A 25,027-nucleotide genomic window follows, 5' to 3' on the forward strand; every position below is an offset into this window, starting at 1 on the left:
AATGTTTACAATGAGTACAAATGTGACTAAAACCCTGAAACACTTTAACCCACTCGGCTCACAGTAAAAAAGAGCACGAGACGCATCGTCTTATCATCTCAGGATTCTCCTTCTCCCTCCCTCTCATAGTCCATTAAGTTTATTTCAAGTCTGTTTCATTTCAATAAATGCCAGGATTACTGTGGAAAAGCAAAATGTGAAGCTCTAAACAGTGAAAAGACTTAGCCAACATTCTGGCACTGCGCTCACAACGTCCCTCCTGTTTAAATAAATCAACACTGGTAGCAGCAACCATCACACACGTCTTGCAAAACAAGAGATGCTCTTCAGTGTTGATAATCTGTCTGCTTTCATAAATTAGACGGTGCTTAATTGCAAACTTTCCCCAATCTATTTGAGAGTGAGTGCAGTCAGTCGGACAGAGAAACGTTGCCTCCAATGTGGCGACCTGCAAAAAAGTGGCTGCCCAGAGGTTGATGGTACAGCACCCTCAACCATTGGGCAACTGCTTTTTGTTGCAAGACGACTTTGTTTCAAGTACTCGTATTTGGCCCCAGACAGCCAAAAAATTCTGTGCAATCACTTGCCAACCATTTTTTTCCCTGGTTGCATGGAGGTTGTCATCCTGCTTCTACTCGTGTGTGACTGACACCTAGAAAAAGAGAGATGGGGGAACCACCAGTGGCAGGAAATACAACACTAGAGTGACTAGATTATCCACACTAGGTAACATATAAGGACAATGGAAAGGATAATATCACCTGATCTTATATTCTGCACAAATGTACTGAAGCTTTTGGTACAAACATCATGAATGACAGAATTTGATTTTTTTTTTTTTTTTTTTTTTACTAACAGAAAGGGCTCCTGCACAGGCACATTTATTTTTTGTCATAACCATCACTCATCACCTCAACCTGCTCCTGCAAAAATGTGATCATATGACCTCAACTGTTACCACTTCTTAATGTCCCAGGGAGTACCTTTGGCAAGAAGTTTAACAGGTTTAGAAAGGACAGCCTTGTGACTTTACAGAAGAGAAATTTCAGAAAACAAACAATTATTCTTGGTAAAAAGGCAGTAAACCCAGCAAAATTTACAATCAATATTACATTATAATGATTACTGCAGGCCAATACAAAAAATAAATAACCCACCCCCAACGAGCTTCTGTGGCCTACCCTCCCTGTGGAGGTATTCGATCATCATCATCTGAACAACTCTCATGTCAGCTGTCTTATACGTGGTTGTGGTTGTGTGCAGTGAAGTGCACCGAGACAGTATTCAAACGGTACAGTTTTTGAATAGTAATTAACTCAAACTTGAAATATTCCAAATAACTTACTGGTATTTATGAGATATAAGCAAAAAAAAGAAAAGATTTTAATTATTCACTTTGTATAATGAATATACAGTATACGGACAAAAATACTAGTCCAACTACACATGTGCCATGTACCTCAGCACTTAACCATCCTACTCTGTTCCTATATGGCTTTATGGCTAATTTGCTATGGTTCCTAAATAATTTCCAACAGCTCCGTCTATACTCTTTTACTTTACCCTATGATGCAAAACATATAGTTTCAACATTTTATGAGCATGAATTATAAAGGAAATTTACAGTAATGCTTTATATATATATATATATATATATATATATATATATATCCTTATTAAGGGTTTGCTGTAGACTTTGTGACAGATGTAGTCCTTGCTTGTAACATGTGGTTTAAAAAACTTCTGATATTGATGGTAAAAATGTACAAGTTGTGCCATCAAAATAGGACTTTACTCACCAATCGGTGACATTTCCGTCGCTACAACAAAACTACAGTACAATAAAACCTGTGTGCAGTTAAGACTAACAAAGTGATCTAATACTGGGTTTAGATGAGGCAATATCAAACTGATGATGCCTATCCATACCATAAATAGACATCAGGGACATAACTGATGGTTAATTTTGTGTAATCTGTGGATACCAGATGACTCGAGCAGATTGTAAGATAATGTGTTGTTAGCACTGATCTTCTGTGCCCTTCTTTTAAATTCTTACTACCTCGGTCTTATCCCTCTGTGCATCCACAGCACAGAGAATATTTTTAAAAAACAACAACAACTCACTTTTAATGTTCTGTTTGTAGGCTTTTTGGAACCCAGTACAATTAGTACCATACATACTGCTTGGGATACCACTTTGTTTCCAGTAATTACCTAGTACCTCTTTTACAGTGATATTGTGTGTTGTGAAAAACAACAAGCTATATTTATATATATAACATATCATTGTCATGTCAATAACAAGTTTTAAAATGACTCAGTAATCACCCTCACTGAAACAGCACTCTTTTCAGACCACTGGATCATATTAAACCCAAGGATTAAAAATCGCTTTGTCTGAGCCCATCATAAGCTCGATGAGCTGAGTCTGAAACTGCTTTGAAGTTTAAAGGGCAAAGCAGGAACCTGGGTAAGGTGCCTCCATCTTGATAGTGGAAACACCCGGAGATAGCTGGGGCTGGATAGGTTCAACTACTGGACTAATGCTACCCACAGGAATTACCAGCTCCTTCAATGAAAAGACACAGACAACACCAAAGACATAAAATCAACATAGCACTGTATACATATACTGCTCAAAAATATTAAAGGAACACTTCGGCGTATATAATCAAGTCAATTAACCTTGGGATATTGATCTGGTGGTTAATCAGTTTCAGCTACTTTGGCATTAATGACTTTAACTACAGGCGCACTAGAGGGGCAACAACGAAACCAACCACAAAACAGGAATGGTTTTACAACTGGAGGCCACTGACATTCATCTATTCTGACTGTTTTTTCATTTGCCTAGGGTCAGTGTCACTACCAGTAGCACAAATAGTCCGACTCCTCCAGGATGGAACATCAATACAATGCTGGACGGTTTGCAGTGTTTCCTAGCACAGTCTCAAGAGCACAGAGGAGGCCCCAGGAGACAGGCAGTTATTCTAGGAGAGCTGGACAGGGCCATAGAAGGTCCTTAACCCATCAGCAGGACCGGTATTTGCTCTTTTGTGCAAGGAGGAACAGAGCTCTACAAAATGATTTGTGTGAATGTCTCTGACAAAACAATCAGAACAATCAGACTTATGAGGATGGACTGAGGGTCTGACATCCTCTAGTGTGTCCTGTTTTCACTCCCCGACACCATGGGGTGAGACTAAAGGGTTGACATTTGCCATAGAATACCAGAAAGTACAGTTCTAATACCAGTGAACTCTAATATCAGTGAACCAGTGAAAGGGTTACATCCAGATTAACCCTGAGCGTATGTGACAGGAGAAGCCATAGAGAATGTTATGCTGCCTGTAACATCATTCAGAATCACTGGTTTGGCTGTGGGTTAGTGATGTCCATGGAGTCATATCCATGAAGGAACGCACAGGCCCCTACATGCTAGGCAACAGCACCCTGACTGCCATTAGGTAATGGGATAAAAATCCCTCCTGGTGCACGACAATGCCCGGCCTCATGTGGCAAGAGCAGAAATTGATACCATAGACTGGCCTTGAGTTCCAGTCTTGCCTGACCTAAATCCAATAGAACACCTCTGGGAGATGATCTTTCTGTCAGGCCGATAGCATCAGCCTGTGCCTTAGACTGTTCAGTAGCTCAGTGATATCCTGATATCCTGAAATCACCTGTTATCTCATTAGGAGCATCGAGTACCACTTCAAATTGTTCAAATGAAATGTTGGCAAAACGGATTAGCCTGCCACATCCTTCTTTCACGTTGATTATGGAGGGTGTCTTTGAATTAAGTTCTCTGTCATTTTCATTTGCATCAAACAATGTGGCATCCTTTCATTCCTAACACATTACCCAGTCCATATCTGTATTGATATCCGGCAAAACACATCAGACTGAGCTCTGATGTGTTTTCAAAGTGTTCCTTTATTTTTTTGGAGCAGTGCATCTTTAGCCAAGACTCATCATTTAAGCCTCCTACTACTTACGTCATGCAATGCAGGTACTGTGCTGAGAAGCAGATTAGCATTTAGCTTGCATGGCAACTGGCTGCAATTTAATCACAGAGCAAGAATAAACAGCTTGGCAAAAGGGAGCTAGAAAAGCGTGGAGTATCCAGATCTGGGGCCATGTCAAAGATTTCAGTCTGGTTCTTAAAGTCACATCAAAGATGTAGAAATTGACTTGCTGTTCAACTGACCAGCCAAAGTCATGCAGCAATGTTGCTGATTTCATGCAAATGTGGTTTTGAAACTCTTTTGAAGGTAAGTGTATTTGCTAAGCGTATGCAGGCAAACTGCTTTTGCATTTTCACTCTAAAGAGTGAAAAGGTACCAAACCTACCTGCTCTGGTGAACTGGTTGCTACTGACCAAAAAAAAAATACAAACAAAAACTTTGAGTGAAGGTTTGTGATAATGTAGCGTAGCTCAAACTTTTTTTTTTTAAATGTCATCTGACATTTTAAAAAAAAGTTAAAAAAAAAAACTGATTAGCTTGAGTGTCTTAAATCTTTAAGACACTCAAGCTAATCAGTCAAAAACTGTTTTGACATCATAAACACTGAATACCTTCAGACTTTGCTTACTGCTTATTAGCTGTTGAAATGTAAATTCTTACCAATACTGCAAGAAAAGTAACAATTGCTTCCCCAATCACAGCATTTTGGTAACACTTTATATGAACAACACACGTATTCAGCATTAGTACGGTATTAGTTAATACTTTATTCATTAATTATAAAGCTATATGCACCTTATTTATTCTCCTTGTCATCCATCATCATCTGTCGGTCAGAAATTCACAAGAATTGTTACTTTTCTTGCAGTATTGGTAAGAATTTACAGCATTTCAACACCTAATAGGTCTTCATACAAATTATGTTCAAGGTCACATAATCACAAGAATTCCCCTTATCCAGAACAAGATTCTTCTTATTACCCTTCAAAAATAAGGCAATTGTTTTATGTGAAAAGCCTCAATTTCATCAACATCCAACCTTTGTTTAAGTAAATGCTTAGCGACATATATACAGGTCCATGTTTGATGTTGTGAAAAGATCATAAACAGCACACACCACATTTCCAGGTCTCAAGATGACAAAAGTAAAGATTTAGAAAAAAAGCAAAATATCTCCTTCTTCCACCCAGCACAGCTTTTGCTGCTTCAAAGTACCAATATGTATGGCTGCCAGGTGCCTCATTACTTTCTGGTGGTATCCAAACACTAATCTGCACAGGTTTAGGGTGGTGGAATTTTGTCCGATTGTTTTTTGCGCCCTGTCCTCTGTGCCTGGAAAACTCTGTACTCTGCTCCAGCAAAGCTAAACAGTAATTTGGTTTCTGTCTGGCTTTGGCTAAGATGTTGCAAAGTTTCTCCTTCCCTTGGTGGCTGCCAAGCATGTCCTGAATAATAACAGGAGAGGATGAGGCTCTTCTCTCAGGCAGGTTTATCTCCCCTTTGCTCTCTTTTTGATGGCTTGCGGGCTGGGCTTTTAACAGGGAATGAGCGCTCAGTCAAAGCACTTTAATCCATGTCCTCTACAAACAAATGTCACAAGAGGGATGTGTTTCTCAAAATCTGGCTTCCTAATCACATGCAAGAAGATCATAAATCAGAGTTTTTAATGTTACTTTAGAGTTTTAATTTGCAAACGTGAGATTCCCGTTTATCCCACCGTCTCGGCATTTTTCACCACGACACTGATAAATTAATACCACACTTCAAACAGGAGCAAGTGGGTGTAATTTGTTACACAGCTTGATCTTTTTCACATTTTCGGCATTCAATAAAGTGCAAAAAACATTTTCTCTCTGCTGCACTGCATAAATGCAATCCATCAGATATATTTGTTGCTTTGACAGCACATTGAGTTCAGACACTTTAAAGTGTGCCAAATAAAATACAGCTGTGGAGTATTCACATCTTAATATCTCAAGTATCTAACTGCTGCACCGCAAATTCTGCAACAGAGGGCAAGTTGATGTCTTTCTGAGAAAGACGGTGGGTTTTTTCGCCCCAGATAGAGACTATAAACACTGCATAATATTCTGTACAAACAAGTCGCACTAGGTCCATATAATGATTTATTCAAAAGTAGCAAATCAAATGTCATAAGCCACCACTTCTGTTCAACAATGGTTGTTCATAGAAGAAACCAAAGAGTCACTCCACAAACACACGGCACCTCATAGGAGAGCCACCTCAAAAGGAAAAGGCTGAATCTGCACTCAGAGGACAAAGGGCCGATTTTGGACCGAGAAGACAAAAGGTTGGAAAAATAAGTAAATGAGGCCATCTGCATCTACTGAGAACAGCCATTGTTGAACACAGACGGTGACCAGAGGTGGGACACTTCATTACCGTACTTGGAATTTTAAGCTGTCTGTAGTTTACTCCAATATTTATTTTTCTGATGACTTTTTTTCTCCGTACATTTTTACACAAATATCAATGTCACTGAGAACATGCAAACTGCACGCAGAAAGACAAACATCAGCAAACACACAAACTGTTTGTGTGCAGTTTGTCTCACAGTGTGTCTGACGGTCCAACTGCTGCATTTCACAGGAAGAGAAACGAGTGAGCAACTTTATTTAGAGATGGAGAAAGTTTAAGACAGACAGGACAGCAGAGGAGAGGAAAAAGTTGTATTTAAAGGTAAGCGCTCAGATATTGGATGTGTTTTGATAAATTAAAATAAAATAAAATAGTTTTATACTGTGTAGCATCCTGCAAGCAACAGTTTAGTGCACAAATTTGAATTTAACCTAGTGATAATTAAATTCATTTACTGAATTCCACCTATATATCAATTATATATGATCTAGTATAAAGACAGCATAAATAGAATACTGTTAGTTAGGGATGGGTACCGGTGTCCGGTGCCATGATGGCACCGGTTCTGACATAAACGGTAGTAACCAGACCGAAAAGCAGCGCACATTTCGGTGCTTTATTTCGGTGCTTTTTTTTTTCCTGAGCTGTGATACACTTCTAGCCAATCATTTTACGTTTCCCAGGATAGTAGGCGGGGCCAGGTACGTACGTTCTGTTAGAGCAGAGCTACAGATTAAAAATGTCCAAGGCGAAGCGGTCAAAAGTCTGGCTGTACTTCACAGCAAAATATGCAAACTCAGCAGCCTGCAACAAGTGCTTTAAGCTGATACTGTGATACTGTCAAAGGAGGTAACACCAAGAATCCGATTAAACAGCTGGCGACGCATAGCATTTTTTTAAAAGCCGAGAAATGCGCCGTATTTGATAGCTTGCTGCGAGACCTCACACCGTGCACGTCGGGTGGGTTGCCAGTTATCGGACCCGGAGCAACATCCCCCAAAAACCCGAAGAATAGAGTCCTGGCCCCTAGCCCTGCCAGTGTAGCAGAAATGATGACAGATGATGATGGCAGCAGCCGTTCTTCTCTGCGTGAGTCGCTTAATGTTGTTCGAGTGTAATTTACGTTGAGTAGAGTAAACATGATCATAGCTACATGCGGCTGTCCTCTTGTTTGATGGCAGATACTCCCTTCACCCTGGACAAAAAGGCTAAAATGACCAAAGAAAAAGTGGGAAACAGCTGAACATGAGAGGTTTTTGGACAAAGTTTGTGTTTTTTCCATTGTTTAAGCACTGCTTCCAGCCAAGAGTGATACCATATATGCCCCATAGCTGCAGAAAAGGCTAACATTGTTATATTTTTACAAAAAAAAACAAAAAAAAAAACAGCTGAACATGAGAGGTTTTTGGACAGTTTGTGTTCTCCATTCTTTAAGCACCGGTTCGAGCACCGTTTAAGCACCGGCACCGTTTCAAAAGTACCGATTTGGCACCGGTATCGGATAAAACCTAAACGATACCCATCCCTACTGTTAGTGATACAAATCAGTCAAGATACCTCAATTATTGTGGTCCCAGACACATAAAATAAATAGACTAAATCAACTAAACATGCACTGGTAATTAGCTATTAATATTGCAAGACTCACCTGGTATAATCTCTTCCGGTGTTCCAAACGCCTCCACAGGTCTCTCTGGTGTTGGTAGGGGTTGTGGTGGGTCAATGGGCTCCTGATAAATTGGCTTATTGACAGGAGGATTTGGCAGAACAGTGTAGCCCATTCCACCAGGACAGATTTCTTTGAACTTAGCTGCATGACAACACATGACATGAGTAGTTAACTCTATATCTGTATTCTTAGAATGAATACAAAAGCACCAGAATAAAAACTCAAATAAAATCCACCATTTACCAAGTAGAGGGTACTTTGAACACATCTCTGGTGAAGAGAAAAAAGCATTTTGTGCTCTACCTTCACACAACTTTCCATTTTTGCTCCTTCAAATCTATATTAAGTAAATGTCCTAGTCTTATCAAGATAACTTCCACCCTTCTCTTGTATAACAATATAAAAAGAGAAATGGAATGAGATATTACAAAAAGAGGAAAAAGTGATATTTAACTAACTAAGAATAACTAAATACTATTAAGCAGTCAGTTCCCACGATGAGATAACAGAGAACCCACCGTAAAAACTGTGGACTTTTCTTTTTCACTGAATAAAACACCTTAAAATTAGTAGAAAAAACAATTTAGAAATAGAAATGCATGACAGATTTTGATTGGAGTTACACACTCAGTAATGTTTCAGAAATGAGGAAAATCCCAGGCTGGGACATGTCCATATCCAGCCGATGTATTTTAGAATCCTAACTATTTTTTAAAACAACAGTCCATCTAATATGAGTTGTATGTGTTGAAAAGAAAGGTTGAGCCTGTTTTGCGGCATCACAGGCTTCAGATTCAAGTCAGATTTGAATCCCAGCTTAAGATGTGCAGAAATTTCAGTTCCAACTTCGATTAAGTTTGATCACATGTGTGATCCTTGTACAAGGAAAGACGTTTTTACATAAACATCTTCACAGTTCATTTTTCAATCTAATGTTTCTCTTCATCTTAATTAGTAAAACACATGTGTAGCGCCTGCATAATGATATTATTTCTTAGTGTTGGTATCAGAATCCATTTGTACAACACTGCAGAGTGACGTATCACATGAATGAATAACCCTGACTCTTCTAACAGCGGACCTTGCAGCATGCAATTAAAACCGCCAGCAACGTGGCAAGACGTGTAACACGTGAAAGACACAGAGCAGCAATTTCTAGTTATTTTGTGAGCTTTGTATGACAAAATATCTGTTTTTTTCTGTAACTCGTGTTTGTTGCTTAGTTGAATATTCAAGATATAACCAGGAAAACACGCAGGACCATCACAAGGACGTCATTCTACCTGTGTAGCCTTGTTTAAATAAAGGATGTATTTGGAATGTTTCCGCATTTTGTTTGTTTCTTTTTTTGGTAAATTTACATAAAGTAAAGGTGGTCGAATGAATGAAGACAGACTTGTTTGTTACGCATGCTTTTAGACAATAGCGTGACGCTTTTCATAATTCTCAGTACAGATACATAATAGATAATCTTGAGTCATCGTCACAAAACATGAGAATTGAAAGCAACCTGAGACAGCTGTCGGATTAGTGCTATATAAACAAACTGAAATGAAAAATGAGATGTGGGTGCCTTCAACAACATAAGGGAATGCAACTACCTAGAAATACCAACCATCACTTTGTAATTAAATTCCACGAACATACTGAGATGTGTCGAAACAAAGACAAACAGGCAGGTGACATAAAACAAATTACTGCAAAAGGTTTTTCTATTCTAATCTAAAAGCAGCTATTCAGCCAAGCTGTGAAACCCATGCAGACAGAGAGTGGCAGGATAACAGACTGGGACATAAGTTCAAGCTCATCCCAAAGGACGGAGCTTTAGAGTTTGCTGATTTGCAAGGCGTAAAAGTAAATTATAAGACGGCTGAATAGTGTTTTTCATCGTGTTTCCTCCATAGAAGTCACAACAGAAGGTTTGGGGCCTTATTGGGACAGGACAACTATCTGACATTTCTCGGGACCTTACCTGTTCCTGGAGGGGGGCATTTGTCACAACGAGGGCCCCAGGCTTTGCCCACACTGCAGCAGCAAAGCTGTTTGCTCAGCTGGGCAGACACTGGGTGCAAACATTGCCTCCCCGAGCTGACCAAACGGAAGCAAGCCCCCTTCTCCTCTTGGATGGGTGTTTTGGCTGAAGAGGAGCACAGAAGGAGGGCAAAGAGGAGGGAGGAGGCGCGGGAAGTGGCACACCAAAGTGCAGGAGACCCAAACATGGAGGAAAGAGAGGATAAAGAGTAAAGAAGTCCCCTTCACCAGAGCAACCTCCCCCCCCGTCACAAACGCAGTCTAAATATATGTCTAAAACAAAACCAGAGTACATTAAAGAGAGTACATGTTTTACAACAAGAGGCTCGGCAACCACATTTTGGTACTGGTACAAATAGCTATACACACATTAAACACCAGAAAGCAAAGACCACATGATGAAGGAAAAACTTGGGGGAAAAAATGAACATTTTCATGCCAGTGCTTCATGCACTACCAAAGTGCTGGCTGAGATGAAGGCATGCAGAGAGTTTGGCTTGGTTTAAATGTTCTAGGGCAAAAATTAAACTCCACAAATAAATGCTGGAAACAGTTCTGACTGGAAAAGAGACAAACTAACGACCCCCACGGGGAACCCAGGCTGATTTCCTTTTTGCCAGAAACATTACCTGAAGTAAATCATTTCACTTAAGGGTTAAATACTTGACCTATTTTCCCAACAAATACCTTGATTAAAAACATCAGGAATGACTGAAGTAAAAGTCAGAATCAGGTTTGCACAGTTCATTCTCAAAGCTAGAAAAAGGTTTGTTTGATTTTAATATTTTTAATGCTACTTTTGATGCCATTTGAAAATTTGCACAAACCTTTAAATGACATGTATCATAGTAACATTTAACAAATAGTTTGAAGAATATGTGAGGTTGAGACTACTCGTGCCTGTGTGTGGAAATATCAAGCTGAAGTCATTTAGAAAGATGAATTCTAAGGTTTTATCTATCAGGACATAATAAACCTAATCTTCTCCTGAGCAGCTCTTAATACAGGTGAATACAAACTACATATTACACCATGTTCTTCATCAAAACTAAGCCAAAATGCTTCAAGCACAAGTGCACTATTACAACTTCAAGATGCGTCCAGGTGCTGCTAATCAAATGCACTCGACTGGCCATCAGCAAATCAGAGCACCTCTACAGAGAACACGTACGCTCCGTTTACCATGATGAGGTTAAAAAACAACAAAGCCCTTCAGACAGGAACTGTGTCTAGGCGAAGTGTTCAGGAAAATTTCAACATTTAAAGTTCCCCGGAGCAAAATAAAATCAATTCGAATGAAATGGAAGAAGTCTGAAACCACTAAGATTCTTGCTACAGTAGGCCATCTGACCGAAATGACTTAATAGGCAAGGAGGGCCTTGGCCAGGACGGTAACTAGGAAATCAACAGCCACTGTGGGCTTTGTCTACAGAAATATTACGACCTGCCAGAATGAAAACTAACCCTGCTGCACTGCGCCGGTCTTGCCTTTATGGCAGAGTGAGCAAACGGAGCCCCTCCTCAGCAAAACGCAGATGTCACCCAAAATGCTCAAAGGGCTGTGAGAGCGTGAGAAAAATCTTTCTGTGGTTTGAGGAGACAGAAATTGGGCTATTTTGTCTAAATGGTCTGAACAGTGTTTGCCAAGAAATAGCGTGCTTGGTTCAGCATCTATTCATCATGAATATATTAGTGTGTATTCAGGATTTAGATAACAGAAGTCACAAAGCCCCGGACAACTGAGAATCTCACAGTTTAGGATACCGTATGCTTCAAACATATTGCCCACCTGTCCCCCTTACACTAAAGCAATGTAAGAATAAGTGTGAAGAAAAAGATACAGCATGAAAAACATGTAAATCATTGGGGTACTCTTTCAGTGGAGTGTAGGTTTGAGGAGCCCTCTGCTGTGCCTTTCAATCAATGAGTAGCAGTAACGAATGGACACGTGACTTTCATTAGCCACAGGAGGAAAAAAGGCACAGTCCCATGCACCAACCTATCTATCCTGGGGCTGTCAAAAAATTGATTGATTGTCAGATATTAACCGATACTGAAAGTTAATATCGATGCATCAGTATCATCATCAGTGTCATCTTTGCCTCCTCCAGTTCACACACAACTTCAGGTCCTCCCCTCACTACCAGCCTAAGTAGCTCACATTCACAATGCTAAACAACACTGTAGGAGGAATTTCAAGAGAGGTCTGTAAAACTCCCATTTCACAATACTTAAATACTACAGTAGGAGTTACCATAAATATTAACCCGGCCCCATTTAACGATTAGCAGTTACCCAATAGCCAAATTAGCTGTCTGTTATCATCAACATAGCGGATGTAGTTAAAGATGAATAATTAATGAATCAATAATAAAGCTGAATGGGTTGCAAATGAAATATTTAGTCATGGCAGAGCGCATTACAGACACATGGAGAACTGGGTGGGTTACTGATTGCGTAGCGCGGCGGGGGAAACGTAGCTGAGTTGAGCAGAGAGTCCGGAGTGTGGAGAACTAATCCGAGCACATAAACAGCACATTTTGGAGCAGAGCAGCCAAATCAGATGGGTGTCAGGGCTGAAGAGCAGAGCTGAGGATGTACAAGCTACAGACTGAGGCAGAGCAGTGTGAATAGGTGATGAGAAAGAAAGGCTGCAGGCAGATGTGGACAACATGATAAAGTTGAACTTTTCTACCTCTACAATCGTTTATTAAAATGTCCTTCTTATCTTGTGAAAGCCAGTTGTGAGGTCAGTTGTAAAAAGCAGGCAGTAACTAGTTCAATATTTCATGGTGAGTTATTTTAGCATACCTAATACCGCACAAAACACACTGTTAATTTTTCCGCAATGTGTTTCTTCCACAAGAATCAAATAATTCTGATGTCTTTGTTTATTAGTAAGATCTAAAATACATTGAAATTATCTAAATAATTTATTAAATAAATAGAACTTATAAACTTGATATTAAATACTTATTTTGTTAAATCTAACTATATTTGGAAAAACTGGTGGAAAATACTCAATAATTGAATGTTATCAGTTATCAAGTATTTTCCTAAGTATCTGTATTGAGTTGGATAGTCTAGTTTTGTTTTCATGCTAATTTATATTACACTGCAAAAGAAAGGCAATACATGCTCATCGCATGTTTTAAAATAATAACTTTAATAATTGTGCTCAAGAAATTGCCCAACTGGCTACAATTCCCAGCATTTACCGACCCGTAATGAGATATTTCGGTTTTGGCTGTGTGTAACTCTCAGTACATGCTTTATATAACTTGAATACCATGCTTGCATGAAGATCTGAATGAAAATCTTCATGCAAGCATGGTATTCAAGTTATCTGAAGATCTGAATGTGCAAATCTGCATATCTAAGACCAGCATGCAAATGTAATGCAAGAATCTTTTGCTCAGTCTGACGCAGCTCCATTAGATCTTCTCTGTCTAGAATTATTGAACGAGCAACTGTGATGAAAAACTGATTGGAGGACTTACGTATGCACATGATGAATGTGGGGTCAGGGACATATCCAGGTTTACATGTGCACCTGTAGCTGCCCAGAGTGTTCACACAGTTTCCATTTGGACACACACCCTGTAGCTGGCACTCATCTAGATCTGTGAATTATTGAAGAGTTGACAGTTAATGAAAAGGTTTTTCAAACAATTTCTTCACCTTGCAGAACTAAACCCCCCCAAAAAACACAATTAACCACACTTGTTATACCTGAATTCATATACTTCCATTAGTGCATCAAGTACTATTCATTATTACTTTTCTAGTACATGAGTTTAGAATTGCAGTGCCTAAAAAATCTGCTGCTGTTAGTCAGCTGGCATTGATGAAACTATCAGTGCTGTTTGGTGGTCCTGGCTTTTAAGGCGAGAAGGGCACAGTACACATATACACATTGTGAAAACACGTTTGGACAGTATGAATAGCAAGGGTAAGTCTGGAGGTCTGCACAGCTTTGGTAACTATTGGTGGTTCAGTGGTTAGTATTTTCCACCCTCAGCATGCCTTCAGGTTCCATGAATGCATGGTTAAAACGTGACCTCTAAAAAAGTGAGTACATTACAACTAAAATGTCAAATGTTGTAGAACTGTGTTCTTTCCTATGCAGCTCACTGTTAAAACTTTCCTTTTTGCTAAAGCATATAGTTAGGGCTGGACCAGGTGACCCTGAATCCTCCCTTAGTTATGCTGCAATAGACGTAGGCTGCCGGGGATTCCCATGATGCATTGAGTTTTTCCTTTCCAGTCACCTTTCTCACTCACTATGTGTTAACAGACCTCTCTGCATTGAATCTGTTATTGTTATTAACCTCTGTCTCTCTTCCACAGCATGTCTTTTATCCTGTCTTCCTTCTCTCACCCCAACCGGTCGCAGCAGATGGCCCCGCCCCTCCCTGAGCCTGGTTCTGCCGGAGGTTTCTTCCTGTTAAAAGGGAGTTTTTCCTTCCCACTGTTGCCAAAGTGCTTGCTCATAGGGGGTCATATGATTGTTGGGTTTTTCTCTGTATCTATGAAGCGCCTTGAGGCGACTTATGTTGTGATTTGGCACTATATAAATAAAATTGAATTGAATTGAATTAATGCTTTAATTTCCAAGTGTGTGAGTGATTATGGTCAGTGACACCAGTGTTGGTCAAGTTACTAGTAATTAGTAACTTGCATTTTTCGATGACTTCTCCAAGAAAGTAATCCCATTACTTTACTGATTACTTATTTTCAAAAGTAACTAGTTACTCTAATACTTTATTACTTTTCAAAAACGTAATATACAAACTGAATATCTAATAAAGCAAAAGACCCCAATTCTAGATTTTCTGTTTAATCCATCATATAAAATTGAAAAAGTCTTGTTTTATCAGTTTGACTTTTTTAACTTTATGCACAATTAATTATATGCAACAGTCTCTGGCTGGAAGAAACATTTAAACCAATTTTCTGCATATTCCAGCACATCCTCTTTCAAATGGATGCAAGTAAAACACAGCAAAAAAGAAATCAAATCAAAGAATCAGCGGCACAAAGTCCCGTCACTCTTAAATCTATTTTCACCTGTTTAGCAGGAGTGGGGCGGGTGGAGGTTTGCCCGGTGCCGCACAGATCTGAAGTTTAATTTTGTACTGCAGAAAGAAATTTTCTTCCCATGCAGAGTGTACAGCGGACACAAATGCTTTTGTCACTTTTTACGGACTCAAACTAAACGATGCATAATCGTACTCTCTCCCACGCTCCATATTATCCACTGTTGATCTGCACACGTCTGTTGCTGCCATGGACGTTGCATGCGCTTACGTCATTGTCATGAGACACGGTTTAGTAATGCAGTAACGCAGCGTGCTTACGGGAAAGTGACAGTAATGTAATTACTTTTTTTGCAATAGTAATTCCTTACTTTACTCTTGAAAAAGTAATTGGATTACAGTAACGCATCAACACGTTTTCCAGTTTAATGGTGAAAAGGAGCTCAGCTGTTTCAGGTAGCATGTTTTGACAGCCTTCTCGGTTGATCTTTTTACTCCTGAGGTCCTTCATGCTCCGACTAAAACAACCTTTATGCAACAACAACCTTTTATGGAAAAGGAACGGAAACATTTGCGAGTCAGCTGTTACTGATGCTAAATCTCTGTCAACTGTAATTATTTTTAAACAGGAAATCCAGATGAACTCAACTGCCACCACTACACGGGACTATTATTGAAAAACTACTATGCTTCTTGCAAACATACAAACCACATCATTACTACTAGATCAATCGTTTTTAGAAAGTCTTACCAGTGCGTGGTATCTGCAATGTACTGCAGTAGTCTGTGGTTGTGAAGAGAGGGCTCAGCATGAAGGGAACACTGTTAATTTAGCGTAGGTAGCATAGAGGCTAAGAGCTGTACGTAGTGACTAGACCCATAAGCAGTGGTATTTAGCCAGGATGACTCCTGGTTGTCTCTTTTGGTATCCCCACATGACCAGACATATAAAATGGGTGGATGGTTCAGACTGTTTGTTCTTCAGCATTCGAAGCAGATGCTTGTGACTGTGTTTGTGTCTTTATTTTATATTTTGTGCAGTACCACACTTTGAATGTCATGGAAAAAAATGACTTCCTCTCCATGTTCTGAGCAGCCAAGCAGAACAGTCTGCTGGAAAAGGTCACGCTCCTCTTTTGTGGGTTCTTGTAAAAGAGTTGGTGCCACCAAACACTGGCCTACTTCCACTTTGCAGTTAGTGGTTTCTAGACTGTCATCAGTCAGGAAACACCCTGAACAATCAATGATTAAATTTAGCCTCAGATTAACACCACCCCTACACAGCTGTAACCTAATTTAAAGTGCATGCTGCATGTGTGTCTGCGATTCTGCTTAGCCCCAGTTTAGAGTCACTGACTCGTGGTTTTTGTGGATATCATTTCAGTAGGTTCTTTTTTAACTTAGACACTGGTGGGAAGTTGCTTTGGAAGGGCCAGTTTCTTAATTTGAATATAACAGAGATAATACTTCTCAGCTCTATTCACACTTTTTGATGCAAACTCAATCGCAGAGTTTTAGAGTATCTTTAACACTTGTCACTTACATAAACTGCTTTAAATATTTTTACAACATTTAAAAATGCTGTTCCTGCCTAGTTGTAACCACATATAGGAGGCTTCCTGTCTAAAATAAAAGTTCCCATCAAGAGGCACAGAAGGGTAAGGAGAGGCATAACTCACAAGTTTGTGGCAATTTGTGGTATTTGGTCTTAAGCATCGGTCATACTGAAATGTTGATGTTTTTAAAAGTAGTACTGCAATCGTTTTCACAGTACACCGAGAGGCGTAATGTTAGTACATTTTGTGACACCACACCCGACAGTTAAAACAGAGAAACTTAGAGAAACATAATAGTCAGGTGATCACGTTAAATAATTACACCATAAGGATGGTTTGTTTTTCTGTTACTTAAAAGAGGTAGCAGTTTATTTGCTACCTGCAATTTATTGACATTTACTTTAATTTGTTTAATTGTTTACAAAAGGTTTGAGGTGTGAAATAAACTGCACTGGAGTTAGAAAACAAAACAAGGGTGTGTGTGGTTGGACGATGTGTTTGTGCCGGGGAGGGGGGGCACAAAGAGTTTCTTGTAAAACAAAGGGGGGGTCTAGGAAAAAAAAAGTTTGTGAACCACTGAACTACAGGGAATCACACGTGTCTTTACCACATTATTATAAGCTATATAAGCATTAGGATGTTAAAAACAATAGCATCAATTCTTACCTTGGCAATGAGAACTGTTGACTCTTATGTAACCCTGAGGGCAATCTATCAGGGGGAAAGCTGATGACGGGAGCATGTGAAGAGCAAAACAAAGAGAAGGAGCACATGTTAGTCACAGTTTTGAGAGCAAATGTCTGGGTTCTTATTCTGTAATAATTCCAAAATACATTTATGAGTGTTCATTTAAAGTCTCATAAAGCAAAAAAGCATAAATCATGTTCCTGAAGGAAAGAAACGTATTCACTCTAAAATTGTAAAAAATGTTAATTATGGTCAAGTTAACAGCGTACCTTTACCGTGGTTTAAGTGAAGGTACTGTATTGCATTTTTTTATATTTATGTATTTTATTTTATTTTTTTCTATGTAACCTCAGGTTGATAGTCAAATTCAAACATAGACTGTCATTGAGAATGAGAACCCAGTCAATATAAATATGTTTGTCACTATGCGAGCTGTTTTGCGTATAACTGAATTACATATTTAATCTCTGTAGTTTCAGCGTATTGCTGTAAAATGAATATAAACTATTTGTATCTTTAAACAAACAGGAGTGGTTGAAGAGTAGATACGATTTAGTTCTAAACCAAACAGACAGAAGAAAGAAAAAAATTAATCATATTAAATTATATAGAGAGATGAGCTGAGATAAAAATACATTTATTTGAGCTTCTTCACGCAATAAGATGAGCAGCAAAGCCTCTATTATCTGTAAAAATACAATGGATTCATTCATTGAAAAATGACTAAATTAAGGTAATGATAGTTAGTTAAGACAGGATACAGTGTTCAAAAAGAGTTATTAATGGAACCATGAAGGGTTGCAGGGAAGGAGGTGGACGTAGCTGCTAGAAGCTACTTAAGCAGCAACATTAGTACACAGGAAGTCAGTCTCACTGCAGTACAGCTGGACAAAGGAACCAGTGGGTAGGTGGTACCCAAATACTCAAAAGAAGATTGATATTTTGTTCTAGAACAAAACAAGGCAATGATTGTTTGACCAAGAAAGCCAGTCTATTTACCAGTTACCACAGTCTCCATCGCACAATGGACTATTTCACACCTAAATGTTTAAAAAAAGAAAAAACACCTCATGCCTCCACCATTCCTGAGGAGAGGACAGAGAGTGCAAATCTCTGGCCCTTTGGTGACTCCCACTAAAATGCTGGATATGAAAAGACTTAATCTTCCCTGTCCTGGTGTCTTATTGCATGTGTGCTAAAAGCAAACACACATGCAATAAAAGCAAGTCTTTCAGTTCTGTTCTCTCCTATACGCTAAGAACTATATCCTGAGCAGCTCAGGTGTGCAATCAGTCTTTTTAGACTACAGATTCCGTGGTGTCCCTAACAGCTGTGTTTTACGACAAAAAAACTGCTCCTCGCTGTTTAACCAGATGTGTATGCGAGGCCCTGACAGATTAAAGGATGGATCAAAGACCTATTGTTTCTGAAACTGTTGTTTCCCTTGGTTCAATAAAAACTTCATTGCTGTTTTGTATACTTTTTTAAGACTGAACAATTAGTCAAAAGCTGCAGCAGGGAGTTCATCAGTTTTGTATTAATATTTCCCTAAAAATAGGGAAGGCCAAGTACAGAAGAGCAGGACAGAAATCCTTTGACAATGACAAAGCTGAGGGAATGGATTGGACTGGAGTCACTGATTAATGCTGAAACTGAATCAACTCTGAAATGGGGACACAGGGAGAAGACAGGCTCAGATTTCTGATACAAGTGTAAGTTGAATACAAAAGAATGAGTGTGCACCGAGCTGAGCTACAGCGTGAGTTAAAAGACCTTTACAATACTATAACCTCAAATCTACTGAAGCAGTACATATATTTTTTGTGTCAATAACCAAAAATTTACAGAGAAATTACTTCTGCTCAGGAGAAAGGAGAAAACTTAACGTGGGCACTCCAAAAACTCAGGCTGCTCTGGACGTCTCACTGGTTTGGAAAGGTCATTTATTCAAAGAGAGTGAAAAGACTTCAAATAGAAAAATAAATAAATAAAATAAAGAGCCTAAATTCTTCACTGGGGGACAGTGATCATGTCATCAGCTGTAAAGTATTGTAATCTTAGAAACTTTCTGAAACTTGTCACTGTTTGGACACTACAGGAGATATCAAAAATGAAGAACAGCTGAAAACGTAAAGTCTTGGGACTGATTTCAATGTTGACTTTTTTTCTCTACCTTCTGAAACAGCTGAACATTTTGATGGCTTCTGCAGCACAAAGAATACATTTTTAATGTATACTGAGTACTGTGAATTCTTAAATAGCATTCACGTTAATAATGTTCAAATTCATGGCTCTCTAGCTTTCAAATCAGCGTTTTCGGATCTATGCTCTGCTATTAGATACTAGTTTAAATACGAATAATTAGTATCGAAATTAATTCAGCATTAGATTCGAGGAAGGACCTAATTCTTTGGGAGGGGCTCAGGTACATTATAACTTTCTGGTAATATACTGCCCCCTTCTGTTGACAGTTAAGGTTGTGTTTTTCAATCTAACAAACTGCAATAAGGTGTGAAAATCCACAATGTTTAAAACACTTACTCACAGCTATATTCCTTGCAAACACTGGATATGGATTAGGATGCTGTGAATAATACTCAATTTGCTGTTGCACACAATAACCAACATGTTGCTATCGTAACGATGAGTTTGCAAAGTGTGTTTTCACATATGGGTATTGATGGATTTACACAAAAGTACTACAGTACCACCCCTTTCCTCAGTTCAGCTGGGGATAATACACTAGAGAGCGTCTTTTCATGCTCTACATACAACAGCGCTGGCTTCAAAGACAAGTTCCACAGTTCTATAAAGGGAGTAGTGTTGAGTAGCCAGCTACTACATAAAAAGGCTGGCAATTCCATCTCACCTCCCCCACACACTCAGTTTAGCTGGTACCACTTTAAACAGAGCTAAGAGGCAAGGGCCAGCACCACATGCTGCCTTGGCATTTAGTGCTTTTCCTCTCTGGAAGTAGCTGTTTGGGTGAAAGTCACCTGTTTGTTAAATCGACCCAGTACAAGACTCATAATGTTTCCTAGCTGCATTTTTATTTTGCTTGTCACTAGCTGAAAGTTATGGCTGCAAAAGACACATTGAGCTGTGTTGAAACATTTTTAGAGTGTGGGTTTCAAGCCAGCTGGATATTTTGCTTTGACTGCTTTTAAGGAAGCCCAGTCTGAAATTTTACACTACTTTGAAAAAATGTCTTGAGGCATCCCTCATTTCTATATATTTTGCTTCTGAGGAGCCAGACTTCGTTGTCATTTTTTTGAAAGCGGTCTCACTTTGACCGCCAGTTACTTTGGAAATTGGCTGCTTTTTCATTCATTTTGAGTCCAGTCATCAAACCTGAACATTTTCCAAGAACAGGCCTTTTGTTATCGTTTGCTTGTTTTTTAAGCGACTTAACATTGACCTTTCAAACAGCTAAGCATAAAAATCAAGGCTCAAGGTAGCTCAAGGGCTGAATAAGTGTACTGTGTAAACACAACTTAGCAAAGAACCAGTTGTGTACCAGTTTCATCTGCGTTTGCTGCCAACATTCAAAAAAGAGCTTTCAAATGTTCTTAAAGAAGCCTGGAGATCCACTCCTGAAGACAACTTAAGGAAATTACAAGAAAGCAACTATTGACTTTCCAGGTGGGATTCTGTTTTTGTTATATACTCTATTTTCGCTGAGGTTTACACATATTATAACCGCTACAGCTATTTGCTGTTTACCTAGAAAAATATAACAAAATGAGTGTTAATTCAAGATTTTTGTGCAGTATTATATTTGAAGACAAACTAGTCTTTGCAGAATTACACTGATTATATTCTCATTAAAATATCATCTTACATGTCCTAAGACATGATATGCTGTCAGTGAGGATCTGCTGCCAAACACACAGCATGTAATATAAAAGGTTAATGAGGTTGCTAAGAAAGTTGATACAGCATTATCTCAATACCACAGTGTGAAAGGACACTGAGATGCTCCTCCACATGTTGCTGTAAAGGTTTAGAAAAGCAGGGCATTAATATCAGGCGAGTCAGCTGGATCGTCTTTCTCATGAACTGAACTGAACCAGTGCTCTTATTTATTCATAAAACACTGCCCTCATAAGTGTCAGCGCATCACGTGTAAGCGGCTGACTTTACCAGCTCTTAAAAACCAAGTGATTGTGTATCATGTCAGTGCAAGCAGCAGCTGCCAAGGTTTCCTGGGTCACGCTAGAGAAACATCCAATCCAACGCATTTCAGTTTGACTCAATTCAGTTTTATTTACATAGCACCAAATCACTGCAACAGCAAACTCAAGACGTTTTATACTGTAAGGTAAAGACCCTAAAACAGTCAGAGACAACTTCTCTGAGCAAGCACTTTGTGACAGTGGGAAGGAAAAACTCCCTTTTGACAGGAAGAAAGAGATTAGCCAGAGATTTTTAATAACTAATGATTAAATGCAGAGTGGTGTGTAAGCACACAGAGAGTGTAATGGAAAAGTGATTCTTGCTCATTCACAGCTTTTTACACATTCCAGACGAATGCGTCATAAAAAATCCAACCCCCTAAGCTGTATAAATGTTTATGTGTTAAGTGGGGAATGACTCACTTTTGGAGCTATTCTAAGTGGCCGTTAGAAGAACTGAAGTTTTTGACGCTGCATTGGATTCAGTTTGTAAAAATCTGAGGGCTGCCACTTAATTCACGCACACCATTATGTTTATTTGTGTGAGGCGCTTTCTGTGTTTGTGCTGGAGACATTGTAGCAACGACTCTAATTTTTGCTTGCTTCAAAAGCTTTTATGGTGTATAGGGCTTCTTTTTTGTTTTCAGCAATCATTATTACAATGAAACAAATATTATTACTCTTATTAAGATATACTGTCTGTGGTTTTTCCAACTCATGGGGTACGCTCAGTAGGTGGTCAAAATCAGAGTCAAAAACTGTACTTTTCCACTATGCCATTACTTTCAAAATGCATTAAGAAGTGAAAAACTAGAAAAAATATTCTATTGGCAGCTCTGTGTTAAATTCTGTTGTTGATGGAACACAACTTAAAATACATAAACAATACCTTTAATGTTAATGATTTTCATATTTAGATTTCCATTCAAGATTTGAAAGTGGGCACTGGGACTGCAGAGCCCAGACCACCTGCCGGCATTTCTTCCCCTCAACGTTAATTCCATGGCTATGAATTCACTACCACTTTTAGAAAAACATCTAGACCTGGACTTACATGGTTTCTTCGGACACTTTTGGCATTTGTGGAATCCCCACGAGGTCCCAATGGTCCCACAGCACTGCTCCAGCTTAGTTAGAATGGGCAGAGCCTTTCCACACTAACACATCGAGATGGAGAGAACAGAGAAAAGGACAAAACAGTGAGGATTAATATTTTTGCTTCTGTGTATCCTCAGAGGACAAAAATAAATGCAAACCTCCTCATAAAATATGATCTGGTAATGCAGAGAATATTAATTTTAAACTTTGAGCTATACTAACTAACAGGCATTATTTCTGTTCTGTATTTTACATCCATCGTCTTCTATAAATGTGTCTTTGGGATTAATACCACCGGTGTCATGTTTTGTAGTCTTTGTGCCTCTTATTGTTGTCCATATCTAATCAAAATATTTCCCAGACTTTTTGATTGATTGCTTTAGATTACTGAAACTGAAAGGCTTACTTGATCTAACAGATGTGTTATGACTGTAATTAAGCTCACAAACAGCAGACATGTCTGACATTGTACCTGACTGCCTGCTGTCTCCTGGAAGCAGCGGCCCAGTGCATTCTTAGAGGTGACAGGCTGGTACTGAGGAAACTGGTAGCTGTGCTGGCCCGGATAGACTATGTTGTAGCCATGGTGCTGGATCTTCTGGCTGCTTTCGCTGTGATGGTAGCTATAACTAGTGGATGAGGAGGAGCCTTTTGTTTGCGGTCCATTGTTGTTGTAATTGTCCAACTGAGACACCTGGTGGAACTGAACTGAGGCCTCTGGGGGGTGATTGATGTGGATGTTGACGATGCCTGGGCCGTACAGGAAGAAAAACACATACTGTATACAAGCATGACACTGATGTGGTGCATCACAGTAGATGATTAAGATTAACCATCTTTGTTAGGTTTATGATGTCACTAGTAAGGAGTCCAACTCTCCCCAAAAGCAAGAGACAAACAAAAATGACTTTCCTGACAAAAAAAGTAACAAATTGTGATATGCCTCAGTTACAATAAATCCTATTAATAAGTAAATAAATAAACCCAAAGCCTAATCCTATTTTGAAGAAGAGAAAAACTGATATTTTAGGAGAAGATGCACATATTTATTGATGTGCATCAACTGGATTGTTTCTCTTTGTTTCTTGATTGCCAAGGCCCGAGAGACCAATCTAATTGGATAAAACACATATGATGATTGTCTAGGCCAATGTCACATTTCACTCACCAGGTGTCTGGCCGTTGCTATAGGTCAGAGGCAGGGTGTGTGTGGAGTGGACCTGATTCTGGCTGTAGCCTCCTGATGTCTGCTGGTGTCCGTTCTGAACCGCCATCTGGCAGAACTTTCCGGTGAAGTTTGGAGGGCATTGGCATTTGTCCCTGGTGCTGCACTTACCGCCATTTATACAGGGCAGGTGACACACCACTAAGCAGAGGAAAGACCAAGCGAAAGGTGTTAATGCGCTACTGGCTCCACTTCAACACACACAAACACTCGCCAATAATGAGTTTGAAATGATCAACAAATCAGCGAGTCAGCCCAGATTTTCATTTGTGTGACTGGTTAGCACATGTCACCACGAAACAAGTAAAATGCAAGCTATTCAAGGGAAAATATTATTCTTAGAGAAGTCTACTGTTCTCACAGACCATGAACACACAGCACAGAGCAGGTTGCAGATCTGTACACATAACTTTAAGAGTGGATAGGTACAAACATCAGCGTGTACGGGTGAAGTGAGGGATACCACAAATTCACTGTTTTTCAGGCAAAAGGTTCACACTGACAGTAAACCAGGTGATACAATATATATGTAAGGACTGTTTCCTGTTTAACTGTGTAATGTAGTAGAAATTAAATACAAGATCCAAGACAAAATAAAAATGTGTTGTCAAGCTTTGACATCTCTTTCAGCTCTGACTGATTATTTTCTTGTCTCAGAGCCTGATAAAGTCAAACCAGAGGTCATCCATGAACAGGAAAATCATGTCACTCACATCTAAAAACTCCAGCCCACCACAGCAGCCGTTAATCATCACTGTCAAACATCTTTCCACACAATCACTCTACATACCTCATCAGCACAGGGCACACCACATGGAAAACGTCCTGTATACGAGCTAGTATGAAATTCACCAGTGTGTGAGCACATGTTTACACGTGCTTAATCCCTGCTTATTCCACTTTTCATTTTACTCAGTATGACTCTCAGTGACATGTATAAACTCTATAAAAGAAGTGGATGCAACTACTGCCATCTCTTAGTGTGTACATTATTATTTACAAGCCTTTTGGACTGAGAATTAACCACATTGTTGGTAACAAGGGTAGAGCAGGCTAGGACTGAGGGGTTATGTGACTGAAAGAGCAGAAGACACTTTGCACAACCATGTGGTAGTCAATCACAAAATAGCCCGACTTTAGAGTATACCACTTTTACGTTGTCTTTTTTTTGTTTTCAAACATAAACTCCTGGACAAT

At 39.2% G+C, this 25,027-nt stretch overlaps 1 protein-coding gene across 7 annotated transcripts in view; it reads right to left on the reverse strand.

Moving 5' to 3' along the window:
- ltbp1 (latent transforming growth factor beta binding protein 1) overlaps window positions 1-25,027 on the reverse strand; it is a 142,019-nt gene that overhangs the window by 32,123 nt on the left and 84,869 nt on the right. For 5 of the 7 annotated variants that reach the window (XM_085429029.1, XM_085429027.1, XM_085429026.1 and 2 more), the window contains exons 6-12: window positions 23,774-23,971; window positions 23,078-23,355; window positions 22,562-22,664; window positions 17,312-17,371; window positions 13,551-13,673; window positions 9,992-10,156; window positions 7,999-8,160 (exon numbers count right to left, since the gene is read on the reverse strand). In XM_085429029.1, the coding sequence (XP_085285155.1) occupies window positions 7,999-8,160; window positions 9,992-10,156; window positions 13,551-13,673; window positions 17,312-17,371; window positions 22,562-22,664; window positions 23,078-23,355; window positions 23,774-23,971 (1,089 nt within the window). Of the gene's footprint in view, window positions 1-2,469; window positions 2,573-4,356; window positions 4,380-7,998; window positions 8,161-9,991; window positions 10,157-13,550; window positions 13,674-17,311; window positions 17,372-22,561; window positions 22,665-23,077; window positions 23,356-23,773; window positions 23,972-25,027 lie in introns of all 7 variants that reach the window. The other 2 variants (XM_085429032.1, XM_085429028.1) reach the window with 2 other exon arrangements.

This window comes from Rhamphochromis longiceps, linkage group LG13, assembly GCF_057381845.1.
Source record: "Rhamphochromis longiceps isolate RC_006_pf linkage group LG13, R_longiceps_female_GT1.1, whole genome shotgun sequence".
Lineage (NCBI taxonomy): Eukaryota > Metazoa > Chordata > Actinopteri > Cichliformes > Cichlidae > Rhamphochromis > Rhamphochromis longiceps.